The sequence below is a fragment of the Salmo trutta genome, chromosome 18 (assembly GCF_901001165.1).
Source record: "Salmo trutta chromosome 18, fSalTru1.1, whole genome shotgun sequence".
Taxonomy (NCBI): domain Eukaryota; kingdom Metazoa; phylum Chordata; class Actinopteri; order Salmoniformes; family Salmonidae; genus Salmo; species Salmo trutta.
The window spans coordinates 4,730,747-4,749,367 of NC_042974.1; the positions used below are offsets into that span (position 1 = coordinate 4,730,747).

The 18,621-nt window shown below is 41.3% G+C and overlaps 1 protein-coding gene across 1 annotated transcript in view; it reads right to left on the bottom strand.

Moving 5' to 3' along the window:
* The window catches only part of LOC115153627 (protein eyes shut homolog), a 234,015-nt gene that overhangs the window by 127,808 nt on the left and 87,586 nt on the right, over nt 1-18,621 (bottom strand). Inside the window, exon 9 of the mRNA XM_029699264.1 lies at nt 12,203-12,379. Within this exon, the coding sequence (XP_029555124.1) occupies nt 12,203-12,379 (177 nt within the window). The remainder of the gene's footprint in view (nt 1-12,202; nt 12,380-18,621) is intronic.

Genomic DNA, 18,621 nt, shown 5'->3' on the forward strand with positions numbered 1-18,621 from the left:
GTTCATTTGTTCTGCTGTGGGTTCCCTTTACAACAAAAGAGAGAGGGGGAGAACGCACCATCACACAGACTAAAATTGGCGCAGCTATTTAAAACTCCCTTCCTTTCTAATTCCAGAGACAACTGTCTTCTATTGTGCTGTGATACACGTGGGGAAGAATTACGCTGCTTGACGCTCCTATGATAGATGTTTATGTTGGCCCTTCAGTCTTTCTATAGTATAGATGTGTATGTTGGCACCTTCAGTATTTCTATAGTATAGATGTTTATGTAGGTTCTTCAGTCTTTCTATAGGATAGATGTTTATGTAGGTTCTTCAGGCTTTCAATAGGATAGATGTTTATGTTGGCCCTTCAGTCTTTCTATAGGATAGATGTTTATGTTGGCCCTTCAGTCTTTCTATAGGATAGATGTTTATGTTGACCCCTTCAGTCATTCAATAGGATAGATGTTTATGTTGGCCCTTCAGTCTTTCTATAGGATAGATGTTTATGTTGGCCCTTCAGGCTTTCTATAGGATAGATGTTTATGTTGGCCCTTCAGTCTTTCTATAGGATAGATGTTTATGTTGGCCCTTCAGTCTTTCTATAGGATAGATGTTTATGTTGGCCCTTCAGTCATTCAATAGGATAGATGTTTATGTTGGCCCTTCAGGCTTTCTATAGGATAGATGTTTATGTTGGTCCTTCAGTCATTCAATAGGATAGATGTTTATGTTGGCCCTTCAGTCTTTCTATAGGATAGATGTTTATGTTGGCCCTTCAGTCTTTCTATAGGATAGATGTTTATGTTGGCCCTTCAGTCTTTCTATAGGATAGATGTTTATGTTGGCCCTTCAGTCTTTCTATAGGATAGATGTTCATTACATTTACATTTACATTTAAGTCATTTAGCAGACGCTCTTATCCAGAGCGACTTACAAATTGGTGCATTCACCTTAAGATATCCAGTGGAAAAACCACTTTACAATAGTGCATCTAAATCTTTTGGGGGGGGGGGGGGGGGGGGGGTAGAAGGATTACTTTATCCTATCCCAGGTATTCCTTAAAGAGGTGGGGTTTCAGGTGTCTCCGGAAGGTGGTGATTGACTCCGCTGTCCTGGCGTAGTGAGGGAGCTTGTTCCACCATTGGGGTGCCAGAGCAGCGAACAGTTTTGACTGGGCTGAGCGGGAGCTGTGCTTCCTCAGAGGTAGGGAGGCGAGCAGGCCAGAGGTGGATGAACGCAGTGCCCTTGTTTGGGTGTAGGGCCTGATCAGAGCCTGAAGGTACGGAGGTGCCGTTCCCCTCACAGCTCCGTAGGCAAGCACCATGGTCTTGTAGCAGATGCGAGCTTCAACTGGAAGCCAGTGGAGAGAGCGGAGGAGCGGGGTGACGTGAGAGAACTTGGGAAGGTTGAACACCAGACGGGCTGCGGCGTTCTGGATGAGTTGTAGGGGTTTAATGGCACAGGCAGGGAGCCCAGCCAACAGCGAGTTGCAGTAATCCAGACGGGAGATGACAAGTGCCTGGACTAGGACCTGCGCCGCTTCCTGTGTGAGGCAGGGTCGTACTCTGCGAATGTTGTAGAGCATGAACCTACAGGATCGGGTCACCGCCTTGATGTTAGTGGAGAACGACAGGGTGTTGTCCAGGGTCACGCCAAGGTTCTTAGCACTCTGGGAGGAGGACACAAGGGAGTTGTCAACCGTGTTGGCCCTTCATGCTTTCTATAGGATAGATGTTTATGTTGACCCCTTCAGTCATTCAATAGGATAGATGTTTATGTTGGCCCTTCAGTCTTTCTATAGGATAGATGTTTATGTTGGCCCTTCAGTCATTCAATAGGATAGATGTTTATGTTGGCCCTTCAGTCTTTCTATAGGATAGATGTTTATGTTGGCCCTTCAGTCTTTCTATAGGATAGATGTTTATGTTGGCCCTTCAGTCTTTCTATAGGATAGATGTTTATGTTGGCCCTTCAGTCTTTCTATAGGATAGATGTTTATGTTGGCCCTTCAGTCTTTCTATAGTATAGATTTTTATGTTCACTATTCGAGTCTTAAATTTTTTCTTCTGCAGATTTTATTTTCTTCTGTTGGCAAGGACATGACAAATGACTGTTCTACTGTCCCCATGGCCCTGTTACTCTGCGCTAGGTGGAACAGAGCGTTTGTCCTTTAGTCAACACTTGCCTGTCACCTGTTCGCTGTCTCTCTCTCTCTCTCCCTCCCTTCTCGCAACTCCCCCACCCGACCCCTCTCTCTCCCTCCATTTACCTCCTTCTGTTCCCCGTTCTCTCTATCCCCCTCCCTTCTCTCTTTCTCCGTCTGGCTGACAAGTTAAGCCCAAAGGGAGTCTCACTCGGCGCTTCAGGGAGGGAGGGAGGTGCGTGGAGGAGAGAAGAGGAGACGAGGGGGGGATGAGTGAAAGGAAAAAAGCAGGTTTGGGCTAAGAAAGATTCTCTGCATCTTGATGTAGCATGTTGCTACGTCTTCTTGGTTCTTCTCCTCTGATTAACGGTTTGATCTCAGGAGTTTTCTCTTTCAGTTTCCATCCTCTGATGTATGTGAGAAGGGCTGCCTCCTCTCTCTCTGTGGGCTGCAGAAACCCAGACAGATAAAAGGGGATGCTGTGTTCTTCCCTGTGCTTTATGAACATTCAGTCCTTTTAACCCCTGGTTTGCACCCTGCACTGCATTCTGGTTTGTGCATTTTCGACTGCTGCAAGAGCATCTTTGATAATGACCAGATCAGAGTGAACGTATGCATTGACATTGTCATAAATATATTAGGATACAAATCTGTGTTTAATTCCTCTAAACAGCAGAGTCCATCGGCACTTCCTTATCTTTGTTCAATCTCTATCGCCGTCCACACTGCCCTCTCCCACCTGGACAACAGGAACACCTATGTGAGAATGCTGTTCATAGACTACAGCTCAGCGTTCAACACCATAGAGCCCACAAAGCTCACCACTAAGCTCAGGACCCTGGGTCTGAACACCTCCCTCTGGATCCTGGACTTCCTGACGGGCCGACCACAGGTGGTGAGGGTAGGCAACAACACCTCCACCACACTGGAGGCTGAAAAGATTTGGCATAGGCCCTTAGATCCACAAAAAGTTCTACAGCTGCCCCATTAAGAGCATATTGACTGGCTGCATCACTGTTTGGTATGGCAACTGACTGGCAAGGCAATACAGAGCGTAGTGCGTACGGCCCAGTACATCACTGGGGCCGAGCTCCCTGCCATCCAGAACCTCTATACCAGGTGGTGTCAGAGAAAGGCCCTAGAAATGGTTAAAGACTCCAGCCACCCTAGTCATAGATCGTTCTTTCTGCTACCTCACCGCAAGCGGTACCGGAGCGCCAAGTCTAGAACCAACAGGACCCTGAACAGCTTCTACCTAGAAGCCATAAGACAGCTAAATAGTTAGTTACATAGTTAAATAGTTAGTTACATAGTTAGTTAAATAGTTAGTTACATAGTTAGTTAAATAGCTACCTGGACTATATGCAGTGAGCCTTTTTGCACAAACTTTTTTTGACTCATCACACACGCTGCTGCTACTGTTGACCATCTGTCACTTTATTCCTAGTTATATGAACATATCTACCTCAATGACCTCGTACCCCTGCACATCCACTCAGTACTGGTACCACTTGTATATAGCCAAGTTATCATCCACTCAGTACTGGTACTCCTTGTATATAGCCAAGTTATCATTACTCAGTACTGGTACCCCTTGTATATAGCCAAGTTATCATCCACTCAGTACTGGTACCCCTTGTATATAGCCAAGTTATCATTACTCAGTACTGGTACCCCTTGGATATAGCCAAGTTATCATTACTCAGTACTGGTACCCCTTGTATATAGCCAAGTTATCATTACTCAGTACTGGTACCCCTTGTATATAGCCAAGTTATCATTACTCAGTACTGGTACCCCTTGTATATAGCCAAGTTATCATTACTCAGTACTGGTACCCCTTGTATATAGCCAAGTTATCATTACTCAGTACTGGTACCCCTTGTATATAGCCAAGTTATCATTACTCAGTACTGGTACCCCTTGTATATAGCCAAGTTATCATTACTCAGTACTGGTACCCCTTGTATATAGCCAAGTTATCATGACTCAGTACTGGTACTCCTTATATATAGCCAAGTTATCATTACTCAGTACCTTATCAGTACCTTATCATTACTCAGTACTGGTACTCCTTGCAGACAGAATAGCCAAGTTATCATTACTCAGTACTGCTACTCCTTGCAGACAGAATAGACAAGTTATCATTACTCAGTACTGGTACTCCTTGTATATAGCCAAGTTATCATTACTCAGTACCTTACTTACAGGAAGGACCTGTAAGTAAGTATTTCACTGTTAGACTACATCTGTTGTTTATAAAGCATGTGACAAATAACATGTAATTAAATGTGTTCATTGACTTGTTCCTTCTTCTTGGTATAGACTTAACAGTGAACACAACCTGTTTAATGTACATTCCTCATTAATTATAATTGTGGTGGGTTGTGTGTGTGTGTGTGTGTGTGTGTGTGTGTGTGTGTGTGTGTGTGTGTGTGTGTGTGTGTGTGTAAAGAGAAGAGAAAGGAGACGATGACAGGGAAAACCTGATGTTGTCAGAGTGAGGATGTTGTCATCCTTTTCTAATCTATAGAGGGAATTTATGAGGCGTTTGATGGGAAGCAACACAAGATAAACGCTGTCAGATAGCCGGTGGCAGGTGAACCATACATAAGCAGATAATGTGACAGGGAATGATGTGTGTGTGTGTGGGTGTGTGCGTGACAAGGTTTGAAGTAAAACGACTTTGCTAACTTGACACCAAGAGCAATCCCATCCACTTTCTTCCACCTCTGATAACTTCCGGTCTCTGTGGCATCCCTCCAATATGTGTGTGAAGATGAACATATTTATATCATTTATTGTCCAATATATATAAATGTATCCTTCAATATTTATATAATTTATCCTCCAGTATTTATAGAATTTATCCTCCAAAATATATAGAATTTATCCTCCAATATTTATAGAATTTATCCTCCAAAGGGTGATTTGTCTTGCTCGGTAAGTTAGAAATGACCAATGGCATTAGTGATTAAAGTTCCTTATTCATGGAACAAATCTAACAACAAAATGCATTCTTTATTCTGGTTGTTTTCTCGTAAGTATTTTTCCTAGAATATAACCTAGAAAAGAGTGAAGGATTTATAACCCCTGTCCTCTTAGTGTTATTCTACACAACACCTAAAGGATGTGAAGGATTTATAACCCCTGTTCTCTTAGTGTTATTCTGCACAATACCTAAAGGATGTGAAGGATTTATAACCCCTGTCCTCTTAGTGTTATTCTACACAATACCTAAAGGATGTGAAGGATTTATAACCCCTGTCCTCTTAGTGTTATTCTACACAATACCTAAAGGATGTGAAGGAATTATAACCCCTGTCTCCTTAGTGTTATTCTACACAATGTGTACAATTGGGAAGGAAAAGCCCAATCTAACAACAAATAATGAGGTTGGAAAACACATAACTACTGAGCACAGAATGGTTTAGGTTTATTTTATGTGTGAATTGTAGAGGCAGGAGACTCTGAGACCATAACGCACAGCTCCTATAGGGACAAAGGAACCATTAGTGAAAGTCAGGCCTCAATGCCCTGCAGTGTTTCTCTCCCAACTCCACTGTTGGAACCATTAGTGAACGTCAGGCCTCGATGCCCTGCAGTGTTTCTCTCCCAACTCCACTGTTGGAACCATTAGTGAACGTCAGGCCTCGATGCCCTGCAGTGTTTCTCTCCCAACTCCACTGTTGGAACCATTAGTGAACGTCAGGCCTCGATGCCCTGCAGTGTTTCTCTTCCAATTCCAACTCTACTGTTGGAACCATTAGTGAAAGTCAGGCCTCGATGCCCTGCAGTGTTTCTCTCCCAACTCCAATTCCACTGTTGGAACCATTAGTGAAAGTCAGGCCTCGATGCCCTGCAGTGTTTCTCTCCCAACTCCACTGTTGGAACCATTAGTGAAAGTCAGGCCTCGATGCCCTGCAGTGTTTCTCTCCCAACTCCAACTTCACTGTTGGAACTTTTCAAATGACTGTTTGGTGATAAACTCCCAGCTTACACTGTGAACCATGCAGTGATGACGGTATATGACAAACCACCCAGTTGGTAAAGTGACTGATCGCATAATGTATTGTGGATATATATTTAATGGATATACATTATCACTGACTATAGTAATTTAAGACTCACCTAAAACACTGTCAGAACAGCATCAGTTAAGATATAAATTGAGAAATCCGTCTCTTGAAAAATCTGTAATTTTGTCCCTCGCGAAACAAAGTGCATCCCAAATTTCCTTTCTAGTGCACTACTCTGCTTTGTTTTTTACCAGGGCCCATACTGTATGTCTCTGGTTAAACGTAGTGCCCTATAGGGAATAGGATGCAATTTGGGACACAGTCAATGTGTGAAGATATATGGGATGGGATAATTAAAACAATCTACCCATCCAATAACAGCAGCAGCAATGTGGAATAACATGTATTCTCATTGCTGCCGAGTTAAGACACTTCTCTTCCAGACATGCTTTGTACTTTAAAAAATGACAGAAATATTCCTAAAAGTTTTGAAAGGTACAATATCTTAAGACTTAACAACTCATAAGGATAAAAGAGTTAAAAATAAATACAAATGAAAAAAAAGGTCCTGGGAAACCATGGCGACCAACAGTATATAGCAAGTATGACTTTATACCAGGGATGGATGTGGGTAGTGAATGGCATATCTGTAATGTGTTAACCTTAACAAGAGGACATTTTTAAACACAACCTCATTGGTTTCCATAGAAAAGACGGAATAGATTTGTGACCAACTGAAAGCTGACTCACAGCAACAGGTGGCTTTTTGTGTGTCACAAATGGCACCCTATTCCCTACGTAGTGCACTATGGGGCCTTGTCAAGAGTGGTGGACTATATAGGGAATAGGGTGTTATATTTGGGATGCATCCAATCTCTCTGAGAAGTCATGACCGGAATGGATGCGTTCTGTAGCTTCAAAGGGATTCATCTGCAGCTGAGAATAGCCGTTCCATTAACTCCAGCGTGGCTCAGCTGGTAACAGCGTGAAGCTTGAAACGCCAGGGTCATGGGTTTGATTCCTGCTGGCGGTCATAAAGGCTACACTCAAATGTATGCACTCACTGTACTGTGAGACACTTTGTATAAAAGCATCTGCTAAAATTTACACCGAGTATAGAAAAGATTAAGAAAATCTGCTCTTTCCATGACACAGACTGACCAGGTGAAATCCACAGTTGAAATCGGAAGTTTACATACACTTAGGTTGGAGTCATTAAAACCTTTTTTTCAACCACTCCACAAATTTCTTGTTAACAAACTATAGTTTTGGCAAGTCGGTTAGGATATCTACTTTGTGCATGACACTAATCATTTTTTCCAACAATTGCTTACAGACATATTATTTCACTTAAAATTCACTGTATCAAAATTCCAGTGGGTCAGAAGTTTACATACACTAAGTTGACTGTGCCTTTAAACAGCTTGGAAAATTCCAGAAAATGATGTCATGGCTTTAGAAGTTTCTGATAGGCTAATTGACATCATTTGAGTCAATTGGAGGTGTACCTGTGGATGTATTTAAAGGAGGTGTACCTGTGGATGTATTTCTCCATTAAGGAAGAGGACGCGTTCTGTCTCCTAGAGATGAACGTACTTTGGTGCGAAAAGTGCAAACCAATCCCAGAACAATAGCAAAGGACCTTGTGAAGATGCTGGAGGAAACAGGTACAAAAGTATCTATATCCACAGTAAAACGAGTCCTGTATCGACATAACCTGAAAGGCCACTCAGCAAGGAAGAAGCCACTGCTCCAAAACCGCCATAAAAAAGCTAAACTACGGTTTGCAACTGCACATGGGGACAAAGATCATACTTTTTGGAGAAATGTCCTCTGGTCTGATGAAACAAAAATAGAACTGTTTGGACATAATGACCATCATTATGTTTGGAGGAAAAAGGGGGAGGCTTGTAAGCCGAGGAACACCATCCCAACCGTGAAGCACAGGGGATGGCAGCATCATGTTGTGGGGGTGTTTTGCTGCAGGAGGGACTGGTGCACTTCACAAAATAGATGGCATCATGAGGCAGGAAAATTATGTGGATATATTGAAGCAACATCTCAAGACATCAGTCAGGAAGTTAAAGATTGGTCGCAAATGGGTTTTCCAAATGGACAATGACCCCAAGTATATTTCCAAAGTTGTGACAAAATTGCTTATATTGGAGTGGCCATCACAAAGCGAGCAAGGAGGCCTACAAATCTGACTCAGTTACACCAGCTCTGTCAGGAGGAATGGACCAAAATTCACCCAACTTATTGTGGGAAGGTTGTGGAAGGCTACCCGAAACGTTTGACCCATGTTAAACAATTTAAAGGCAATGCTACCAAATACTAATTGAGTGTATGTAAACTTCTGACCCACTGGGAATGTTATGAAATAAATAAAAGCTGAAATAAATCATTCTCTCTACAATTATTCTGACATTTCACATTCTTAAAATAAAGTGGTGATCCTACTTAACCTAAGACAGGGAATTTTTACTAAGATTAAATCTCAGGAATTATGAAAAACGGAGTTTAAATGTATTTGGCTAAGGTGTATGTAAACTTCCGACTTCAACCGTATGATCACTTGTTAAAACCACTTCAATCAGTGTAGATGAAGGGGAGGAGACAGGTTAAAGCAAAAAGCTGCTTGGAGTAACCCTGGATTGTAAACGGTCATGGTCAACACATATTGATACAACAGTAGCTAGGATGGAGAGAAGTCTGTCCATAATAAAGTGTTGCTCTGCCTTCTTAACAACACTATCAACAAGGCAGGTCCTACAGGCCCTAGTTTTGTCGCACCTTGACTACTGTTCAGTTGTGTGGTCAGGTGCCACAAAAAAGGACGTAGTAAAATTGCAATTGTCTCAGAACCGGGCAGCAGAGAGATTCACTTCATCACTATTTGTATTTATGAGAGTTATTGACATGTTGAATACACGAAGCTGTCTGTTTGAACACCTGGCACAGAGCTCGGACATCCATGCATACCCCACAAGACATGCCACAAGAGGTCTATTCACAGTCCCCAAGTCCAGAACAGACTATGGGAGGCGCACAATACTACATAAAGCCATGACTACATCAAGTAACTGATGCAAGCAGTAAAATGTTATTAAAAAAAACAGATACAAAAACACCTTATGGAACAGTGTGGACTGTGAAGCAAAACAAACATTGGCACAGACACACGCATACACAATAACGCACTATACACACACACACACACACACACACACACACACACACACACACACACACACACACACACACACACACACACACGTACTGTAGATATGTGGTAGTGGTGGAGTAGGGGCCTGAGGGCACAGTGTGTTGTGAAACCTGTGAATGTATTGTAATGTTTTTAAAATGGTATAAACTGCTATAATTTTTCTGGACCCCAGGAAGAGTAGCTGATGCATGGGGATCCATAATAAATACAAATACAAAGAAGGATTCTTAAGCCATGAGACAATTGAGACATGGATTGTCTATGTGTGCCATTCAGAGGGGGAATGGGCAAGACAAAAGATTTAAGTGCCTTTGAACGGGGTATGGTAGTAAGTGCCAGGCGCTCCGGTTTGTGTCAAGAAATGCAAAGCAGCTGTGTTTTTCATGCTCCACAGTTTCTTGTGTGTATCAAGAATGGTCTTCCACCCAAAGGACAAACATTCAACTTGACACAACTGTGGGAAGCATTGGAGTCAACAAGGTGTTCCTAATGTTTGATATGCTCAGGACTACAACTCAGTATATATTAAAAAGTAGCTACAATTTCACTGTAGGGTAACTCTCCTTTACATCTTTCCAACCAATACAATTCCTGAATACAATTATTATAATAACATAACAAATTACATTTAGCATTTGTATCCAAAGCGACCAGAAGTTCCATGCTTTTCTTAACTCTTGTTCTGAGCACCTGAGATTCACTATACAATCTGACGCACGTCAAATCAGTTTCCTTGATCTTTTGATATTTGTGAGGATTATGACCTATGCACAGATCTTTACAGGAAACCAACTGATCGCATTAGTTTGCAATAGGGCTGATAGCTGTCACACGCTTCCCTTGAAACACCGTTATAACCAATTCTGTTGAATCAAAAGAACCTGCAAAAAACAATCACACATTGACTTTGATCTGAAACCATTCCTGTGATTGTGTTTTTGTAAATAATATTGTGTTTAATTATGATGAAATTGTATCTATGATCGTTTGATATCCATTCATGCTTTTTTATATGTATTATGGATATTTCTAAATTGACCAATGATATCATGCCACAGTCGGTCATGATTACAAACACCTGCACAAGTCCAATGAAATCCTGAAGACAGCTTGCTGTTGAAACGTTGGTGAATAATACATGATTGCATCAGAGCTCTTGGAGTGGGCAGCTTTTCCTTGTCTTCTGAAGTTTCCATAGCGACTCACAGTAAAGTGAGTGCATACATTTGGTGAACATGGTATATAGTGCATCGTGCGTGAATATATTTTACAAACGGGTGGTCACGGGAATCAAACCCACTATGCTGCATCTATGGTCCACCTAAAAATACATTGTCCACATACAACAATCACGTTAAAACACTGTTTTTCTTTGATGAATTGTTAACACTTAATTTGAACTGTTTAAATAAAGGATGTACATTTCAAACAAAGTGTTTCCAGAAAAATAAATACATAAAAAACAACATCTCAGAGTAATAATTTGTGTTTACTGTTTGCAGCACGACCTTAGTTTGATACTCAAAAAAAGCTAACACTTTACTTGACACCCAGCGTCATAACCATGTCATAACAGCTGACATAACTGGTAATAACACTGTCATGACACATATATTTAGACCTGCATGACATATATTGAGTTATTTTATGGCAGGTTATGACACCTACATAAGAGTGTTAAAACCCACAAAGCAAAACATTCCATTACACCATAGTTTCACGTGTCAACAGTATGTTTATATTATATATTTAATTGCCCATATTAAATTACAATTGTACTGTAATTACATACAGATTGATGTCAGACATGCACCTACCCCAATGCTCTGTTACTGAAGACTGGGATGAATGCAGGAGCAGATATCAGGAGCAGGACAAGACATCCTCTTTTAGACTGATGACTGACATAAGGTTATGTACATGACAGGCCTATCTGGTTTATATGATTATGATGGTCATGATGCTTCTTGACAGTGTCAAAGTGTATTTTCTACATGTTATTTAAAATATGTTGGAAAAAAATGTCAGTAAAAAATTATTTACAACATCAACAAAGGACTTAAGAAACTTTCAAACAAAAGAGAACTTCTTGGCAGGGAAAAAGACATTTGAATAAATGTGGGTTTTGACACTCTTATGTAGGTGTCATAACCTGCCATAAAATAACGCAATATATGTCACAACAGATGTAACTATATGGGTCATGACAGTGTTATGACCATATTATGACAGGTTATGTCAGCTGTTATGACATATTATGACATGGTTAGGACCGTGTCATAACATGTTATGACGCAGGGTGTCAAGTAAAATGCTACCAAGAAAGATCATTCTGGTCTTTCCTTCAGTACTTTGCTGCAAACGATTCATCTTTTATTTATATTCCTTGTGTCAGCCTTATTATTCTCATTGCCTCATTGTTTAATAATTAATATAGTTTAACTGTATTCTCACAACAATGTTATCTGATAATGGAACTCATGAAGATAGCTTATTTAACATTATGAATGTTCATAACAGATTTGCAGCTTGATTTAGAGAAAACGATAAGACAAATTAAGCATTCAAAATCATATACATTGAAAGACTAAAGGCTTAATCACCTTCCTACTTTATTGCACCTTAATCTTCTCTGGTAGCCCCAGGAAACATCAATCCGAAGCTCTTGTCACTATTGTACTTTGTACTGTATTGGTGCATTGAGTTTCTGGGTTTTGCTGACATCATATGTTGTTTTCAGTTCTCATTTGTAAAAGGGATTCTCAAATCTCATCGTAATTTCCTGATTAAACAAAGGATACAAAAGTGGATTGCCATGCTTGTACTTACTGTAGAGGATGGTGCCCTGTGTAGCTCTGGTTTTGACAGTCAGATACAGGGTAACAGTGGTGTCGTTGGCAGGGTGAGAGGGATCAGCGCTGGCACCAGGAGACTGCAGCAGAGAGGCAAGGGGAGGCAGCTCCAGGTACGACGTGCCGTTGAAAGAGGGGATGAATATTGTGGTATCTGAAAAGAAAAACATTCATTGTAAAGTAATTCTTGACTTGAATGAAATCAAACAACATTATATTAAAACATCCCCATGACATCACATACAGCAGGACTAAAACTAATAGGTCAATATTCTATATTAAAACATCCCTGTGACATCACATACAGCAGGACTAAAACTAATAGGTCAATATTCTATATTAAAACATTCTGTTGTGTGTATTTATTGTCATGTGTCCATCGTTTTTTACTATATGCTCCTAAATGAATTGCCCTTGTAGGATAATAAAGTCTGTACTCTACTCTAAATGTGGGATACAAAAGACTACTCTAGATATGTGGGATAATAAAGACTCTACTCTACTCTAGATATGTGGGATAATAAAGACTCTACTCTAGATATGTGGGATAATAAAGACTCTACTCTACTCTAGATATGTGGGATACTAAAGACTCTACTCTAGATATGTGGGATTATAAAGACTCTACTCTAGATATGTGGGATACTAAAGACTCTACTCTAGATATGTGGGATTATAAAGACTCTACTCTAGATATGAGGGATAATAAAGACTCTACTCTAGATATGTGGGATAATAAAGACTCTACTCTACTCTAGATATGTGGGATAATAAAGACTCTACTCTAGATATGTGGGATAATAAAGACTCTAGATATGTGGGATAATAAAGACTCTACTCTAGATATGTGGGATAATAAAGACTCTACTCTAGATATGTGGGATACTAAAGACTCTACTCTAGATATGTGGGATAATAAAGACTCTACTCTAGATATGTGGGATAATAAAGACTCTACTCTAGATATGTGGGATAATAAAGACTCTACTCTAGATATGTGGGATACTAAAGACTTTACTCTAGATATGTGGGATAATAAAGACTTTACTCTAGATATGTGGGATACTAAAGACTCTACTCTAGATATGTGGGATTATAAAGACTCTACTCTAGATATGTGGGATAATAAAGACTCTACTCTAGATATGTGGGATAATAAAGACTCTACTCTAGATATGTGGGATTATAAAGACTCTACTCTAGATATGTGGGATTATAAAGACTCTAATCTAGACATGCCACTCACCCATTAGACAACACTATCATCAAGCTGAGCTCAGAATACCATTGTATCTATAGCTTTAACTGTTTTCATTCACACATATTTACAACTTAATTTTATGATATTTCTGTCTCTTACCCTAAACATGCTATGTGACATAACGAATATGTCAGATCAGGTAACATATAACTAACTACATTGGGAGACAACTAGCTTGCTTAGCTTAAATGTGTGGCTCTCAGCTTAGCAACATACCTCATAGTTGTGAGCACCAGGAGCGTCCGTATAGCCTCTCCCAACTACATTGGTTAAATGACACTATTTTGCTATATTCTAATAAGAGCATGTTGCATATAGTTCATAGTGAGTGATGAGTCCAGAGACAAGACTAGGACAATTACCATCTGGTTAGCACTCTATTTCTCTGACCATTAAGCTTTTCTTCTGCTCATTTAATCAGCTCATCAGATAATATGGAAAGTTATCAATCATACAAGTATAATAAAGCAGTTTGGACATACTCCTAGTATATTACAGTGAACATACTCCTAGTGTATTACAGTGAACATACTCCTAGTATATTACAGTGAACATACTCAAAGTGTATTACAGTGAACATACTCCTAGTATATTACAGTGAACATACTCCTAGTGTATTACAGTGAACATACTCCTAGTGTATTACAGTGAACATACTCCTAGTGTATTACAGTGAACATACTCCTAGTGTATTACAGTGAACATACTCCTAGTTTATTACAGTGAACATACTCCTAGTATATTACAGTGAACATACTCCTAGTATATTACAGTGAACATACTCCTAGTATATTACAGTGAACATACTCCTAGTGTATTACAGTGAACATACTCCTAGTATATTACAGTGAACATACTCCTAGTATATTACAGTGAACATACTCCTAGTATATTACAGTGAACATACTCCTGGTATATTACAGTGAACATACTCCTGGTATATTACAGTGAACATACTCCTAGTATATTACAGTGAACATACTCCTAGTATATTACAGTGAACATACTCCTAGTATATTACAGTGAACATACTCCTAGTATATTACAGTGAACATACTCCTAGTATATTACAGTGAACATACTCCTAGTATATTACAGTGAACATACTCCTAGTATATTACAGTGAACATACTCCTAGTATATTACAGTGAACATACTCCTAGTATATTACAGTGAACATACTCCTAGTATATTACAGTGAACATACTCAAAGTATATTACAGTGAACATACTCAAAGTATATTACAGTGAACATACTCAAAGTATATTACAGTGAACATACTCAAAGTATATTACAGTGAACATACTCAAAGTATATTACAGTGAACATACTCCTAGTATACTACAGTGAACATACTCCTAGTATACTACAGTGAACATACTCCTAGTGTATTACAGTAAACATACTCCTAGTGTATTACAGTGAACATACTCCTAGTATATTACAGTGAACATACTCCTAGTATACTACAGTGAACATACTCCTAGTATACTACAGTAAACATACTCCTAGTGTATTACAGTAAACATACTCCTAGTATACTACAGTGAACATACTCCTAGTATATTACAGTAAACATACTCCTAGTGTATTACAGTAAACATACTCCTAGTGTATTACAGTGAACATACTCATGTTTTTTATTATGAACACAATCCTCTAACTTTTTTCCATCACCACAAAAATATAACTGCAATAATCTATAATCTAAGCAATTGGAAATACTACTGGCTAAAAACAAGTACAAGTATGATAAAATGTTGAGAAAAAGCTCTCCTTCCCTCTCCCCTCTTCCCACCCTGACAGTTAGGCTATCAGTCAGAAGGGCCCAGTCAGGTCTGCCTGGCCGCTGTGTTATCTCCCCAGAGGATGACAGAGGGTGATGACTTTAACAGGGTCTGGATGGAGGGGGGGGCGGAGTAGAGGGGGATGACTTTAACAGGGTCAGGATGGAGGGGGGGGCGGAGGAGAGGGTGATGACTTTAACAGGGTCTGGATGGAGGGGGCTGGAGGAGAGGGTGATGACTTTAACAGGGTCAGGATGGAGGGGGGGCGGAGTAGAGGGGGAGGACTTTAACAGGGTCAGGATGGAGGGGGCTAGAAGAGAGGGTGATGACTTTAACAGGGTCTGGATGGAGGGGGCTGGAGGAGAGGGTGATGACTTTAACAGGGTCTGGATGGAGGGGGGGCGGAGTAGAGGGGGATGACTTTAACAGGGTCTGGATGGAGGGGGCGGAGGAGAGGGTGATGACTAACAGGGTCTGGATGGAGGGGGCGGAGGAGAGGGTGATGACTTTAACAGGGTCTGGATGGAGGGGGTGGAGTAGAGGGCGATGACTTTAACAGGGTCTGGATGGAGGGGGCTGGATGAGAGGGTGATGACTAACAGGGTCTGGATGGAGGGAGCTGGAGTAGAGGGTGATGACTTTAACAGGGTCAGGATGGAGGGGGCTAGAACAGAGGGTGATGACTTTAACAGGGTCTGGATGGAGGGGGGGGGCGGAGTAGAGGGTGATGACTTTAACAGGGTCTGGATGGAGGGGGGACGGAGTAGAGGGTGATGACTTTAACAGGGTCTGGATGGAGGGGGGGGCGGAGTAGAGGGTGATGACTTTAACAGGGTCTGGATGGAGGGGGGGCGGAGTAGAGGGTGATGACTTTAACAGGGTCTGGATGGAGGGGGGCGGAGTAGAGGGTGATGACTTTAACAGGGTCTGGATGGAGGGGGATGACTTTAACAGGGGCTGGATGGAGGGGGGCGCGGAGGAGAGGGGGATGAGGGAGAAGTGGAGGCTGGCGGACGATGATCCTACTCAGGTCAGGGACTCCACCAGGTGGTAATGATGATCTGTTGGCTTCCACACAAAGGACCAAATACTGGTGACTCTCTCAGGGTACAGTAGTAACATGCCAGAGGATTAGGACTGGTGACACTGTCAGGGTACAGTAGTAACATGCCAGAGGATTAGGACTGGTGACTGTCAGGGTACAGTAGTAACATGTCAGAGGATTAGGACTGGTGACTGTCAGGGTACAGTAGTAACATGTCAGAGGATTAGGACTGGTGACTCTGTCAGGGTACAGTAGTAACATGTCAGAGGATTAGGACTGGTGACTCTGTCAGGGTACAGTAGTAACATGTCAGAGGATTAGGACTGGTGACTGTCAGGGTACAGTAGTAACATGTCAGAGGATTAGGACTGGTGACTCTGTCAGGGTACAGTAGTAACATGTCAGAGTATTAGGACTGGTGACTCTGTCAGGGTACAGTAGTAACATGTCAGAGGATTAGGACTGGTGACTGTCAGGGTACAGTAGTAACATGTCAGAGGATTAGGACTGGTGACTGTCAGGGTACAGTAGTAACATGTCAGAGGATTAGGACTGGTGACTCTGTCAGGGTACAGTAGTAACATGTCAGAGTATTAGGACTGGTGACTCTGTCAGGGTACAGTAGTAACATGTCAGAGGATTAGGACTGGTGACTCTGTCAGGGTACAGTAGTAACATGTCAGAGGATTAGGACTGGTGACTCTGTCCGAGGGCTGGGAGCTGGGGGCTGTTCCTCTTCCTCTCAATGCTAATGGTTTGAGCTGTTCATTCTTCCTGTCAATGCTAATGGTTTGGGCTGTTCAGTCTTCCTGTCAATGCTAATCATTTGGGCTGTTCAGTCTTACTCTCAATGCTAATGGTTTGGGCTGTTCAGTCTTCCTGTCAATGCTAATAATTTGGGCTGTTCAGTCTTCCTGTCAATGCTAATGGTTTGGGCTGTTCATTCTTCCTGTCAATGCTAATCATTTGGGCTGTTCAGTCTTACTCTCAATGCTAATGATTTGGGCTGTTCAGTCTTACTCTCAATGCTAATAATTTGGGATGTTCAGTCTTCCTGTCAATGCTAATCATTTGGGCTGTTCAGTCTTACTCTCAATGCTAATGATTTGGGCTGTTCAGTCTTACTCTCAATGCTAATGGTTTGGGCTGTTCAGTCTTCCTGTCAATGCTAATAATTTGGTCTATTCAGTCTTGCTGTCAATGCTAATGGTTTGAGCTGTTCAGTCTTCCTGTCAATGCTAATGGTTTGGGCTGTTCAGTCTTACTCTCAATGCTAATGGTTTGGTCTATTCAGTCTTGCTGTCAATGCTAATAATTTGGGCTGTTCTGTCCCAGACCCCATTATTAAGCATTTATTTTTTTATAAAGTAACCATCAACATAATGTTCCTATAACATTGCCATAATAATATCCAGAAATTCACCTTTGCTTGTTTGCGTTTGTTTTTAAAGCGGTGGGATAAGGGACAGTATTAGGGACAATCTGAGTTTGTTAGTAGTAATCAAGCCCTTTCTGTTAATTTCAACAATGGGCCAATATCCTCCAAATGCAAAACCAACCTATGAAGTGTTAGGACTTTGGGAAATGAGGCGTGTTGAGGGTCATGATGGATCCAGAAACCAGTGTGAATAATTAGCTGCTTCGCTGCTCATGACTTCTTTCCTAGCCCCCATCCTCATTTTACCCCGCTACTTATTTTGGCGATCACTTAGCTTTCAATTTAAGGCTTACAGACCTGACAGACTCTTTAGTCAGGGTCTACGACCCACTGTGTCTTCCCTGATAAAGATCATTTATCAGAGATGAATGGTTTGCACACACAGCTGACCTGGCTCTGACTGAATAGTACCTGTGTGACCAGGCTGCTTCAGAAAGGTCTGGCCTGGTCACCAGGATGAAGCATATGATAGGCCAGGTTCCAATGTCCATACTTGCTTAATAGTTAGTGAAGCAATGTATTGGTCATGCTATGTAAATGGTATGCCAGTGTGCCCCAACAAGGCTTGTAAATGGAATGTATTATTATTGTAGTTGTTCGCCTACACATGAACATAATAAATGAGTCATTAGATTATACTGTACTGTATGTCATTATAATTAGCAGGAAGCAGAGAGAGAGAGAGAGAGAGAGAGAGAGAGAGTTGACTGGTCAAGTTATCAATCATGTGACAGGCAGGTGGGCAGGCGGGCAGACAGGGGCAGGCAGACAGGGGGCAGGCAGCAGACAGGCAGACAGGGGACAGACAGGCAGGGGTCAGACAGGCAGGGGGCAGACAAGAGGCAGGCAGGGGCAGGGGACAGG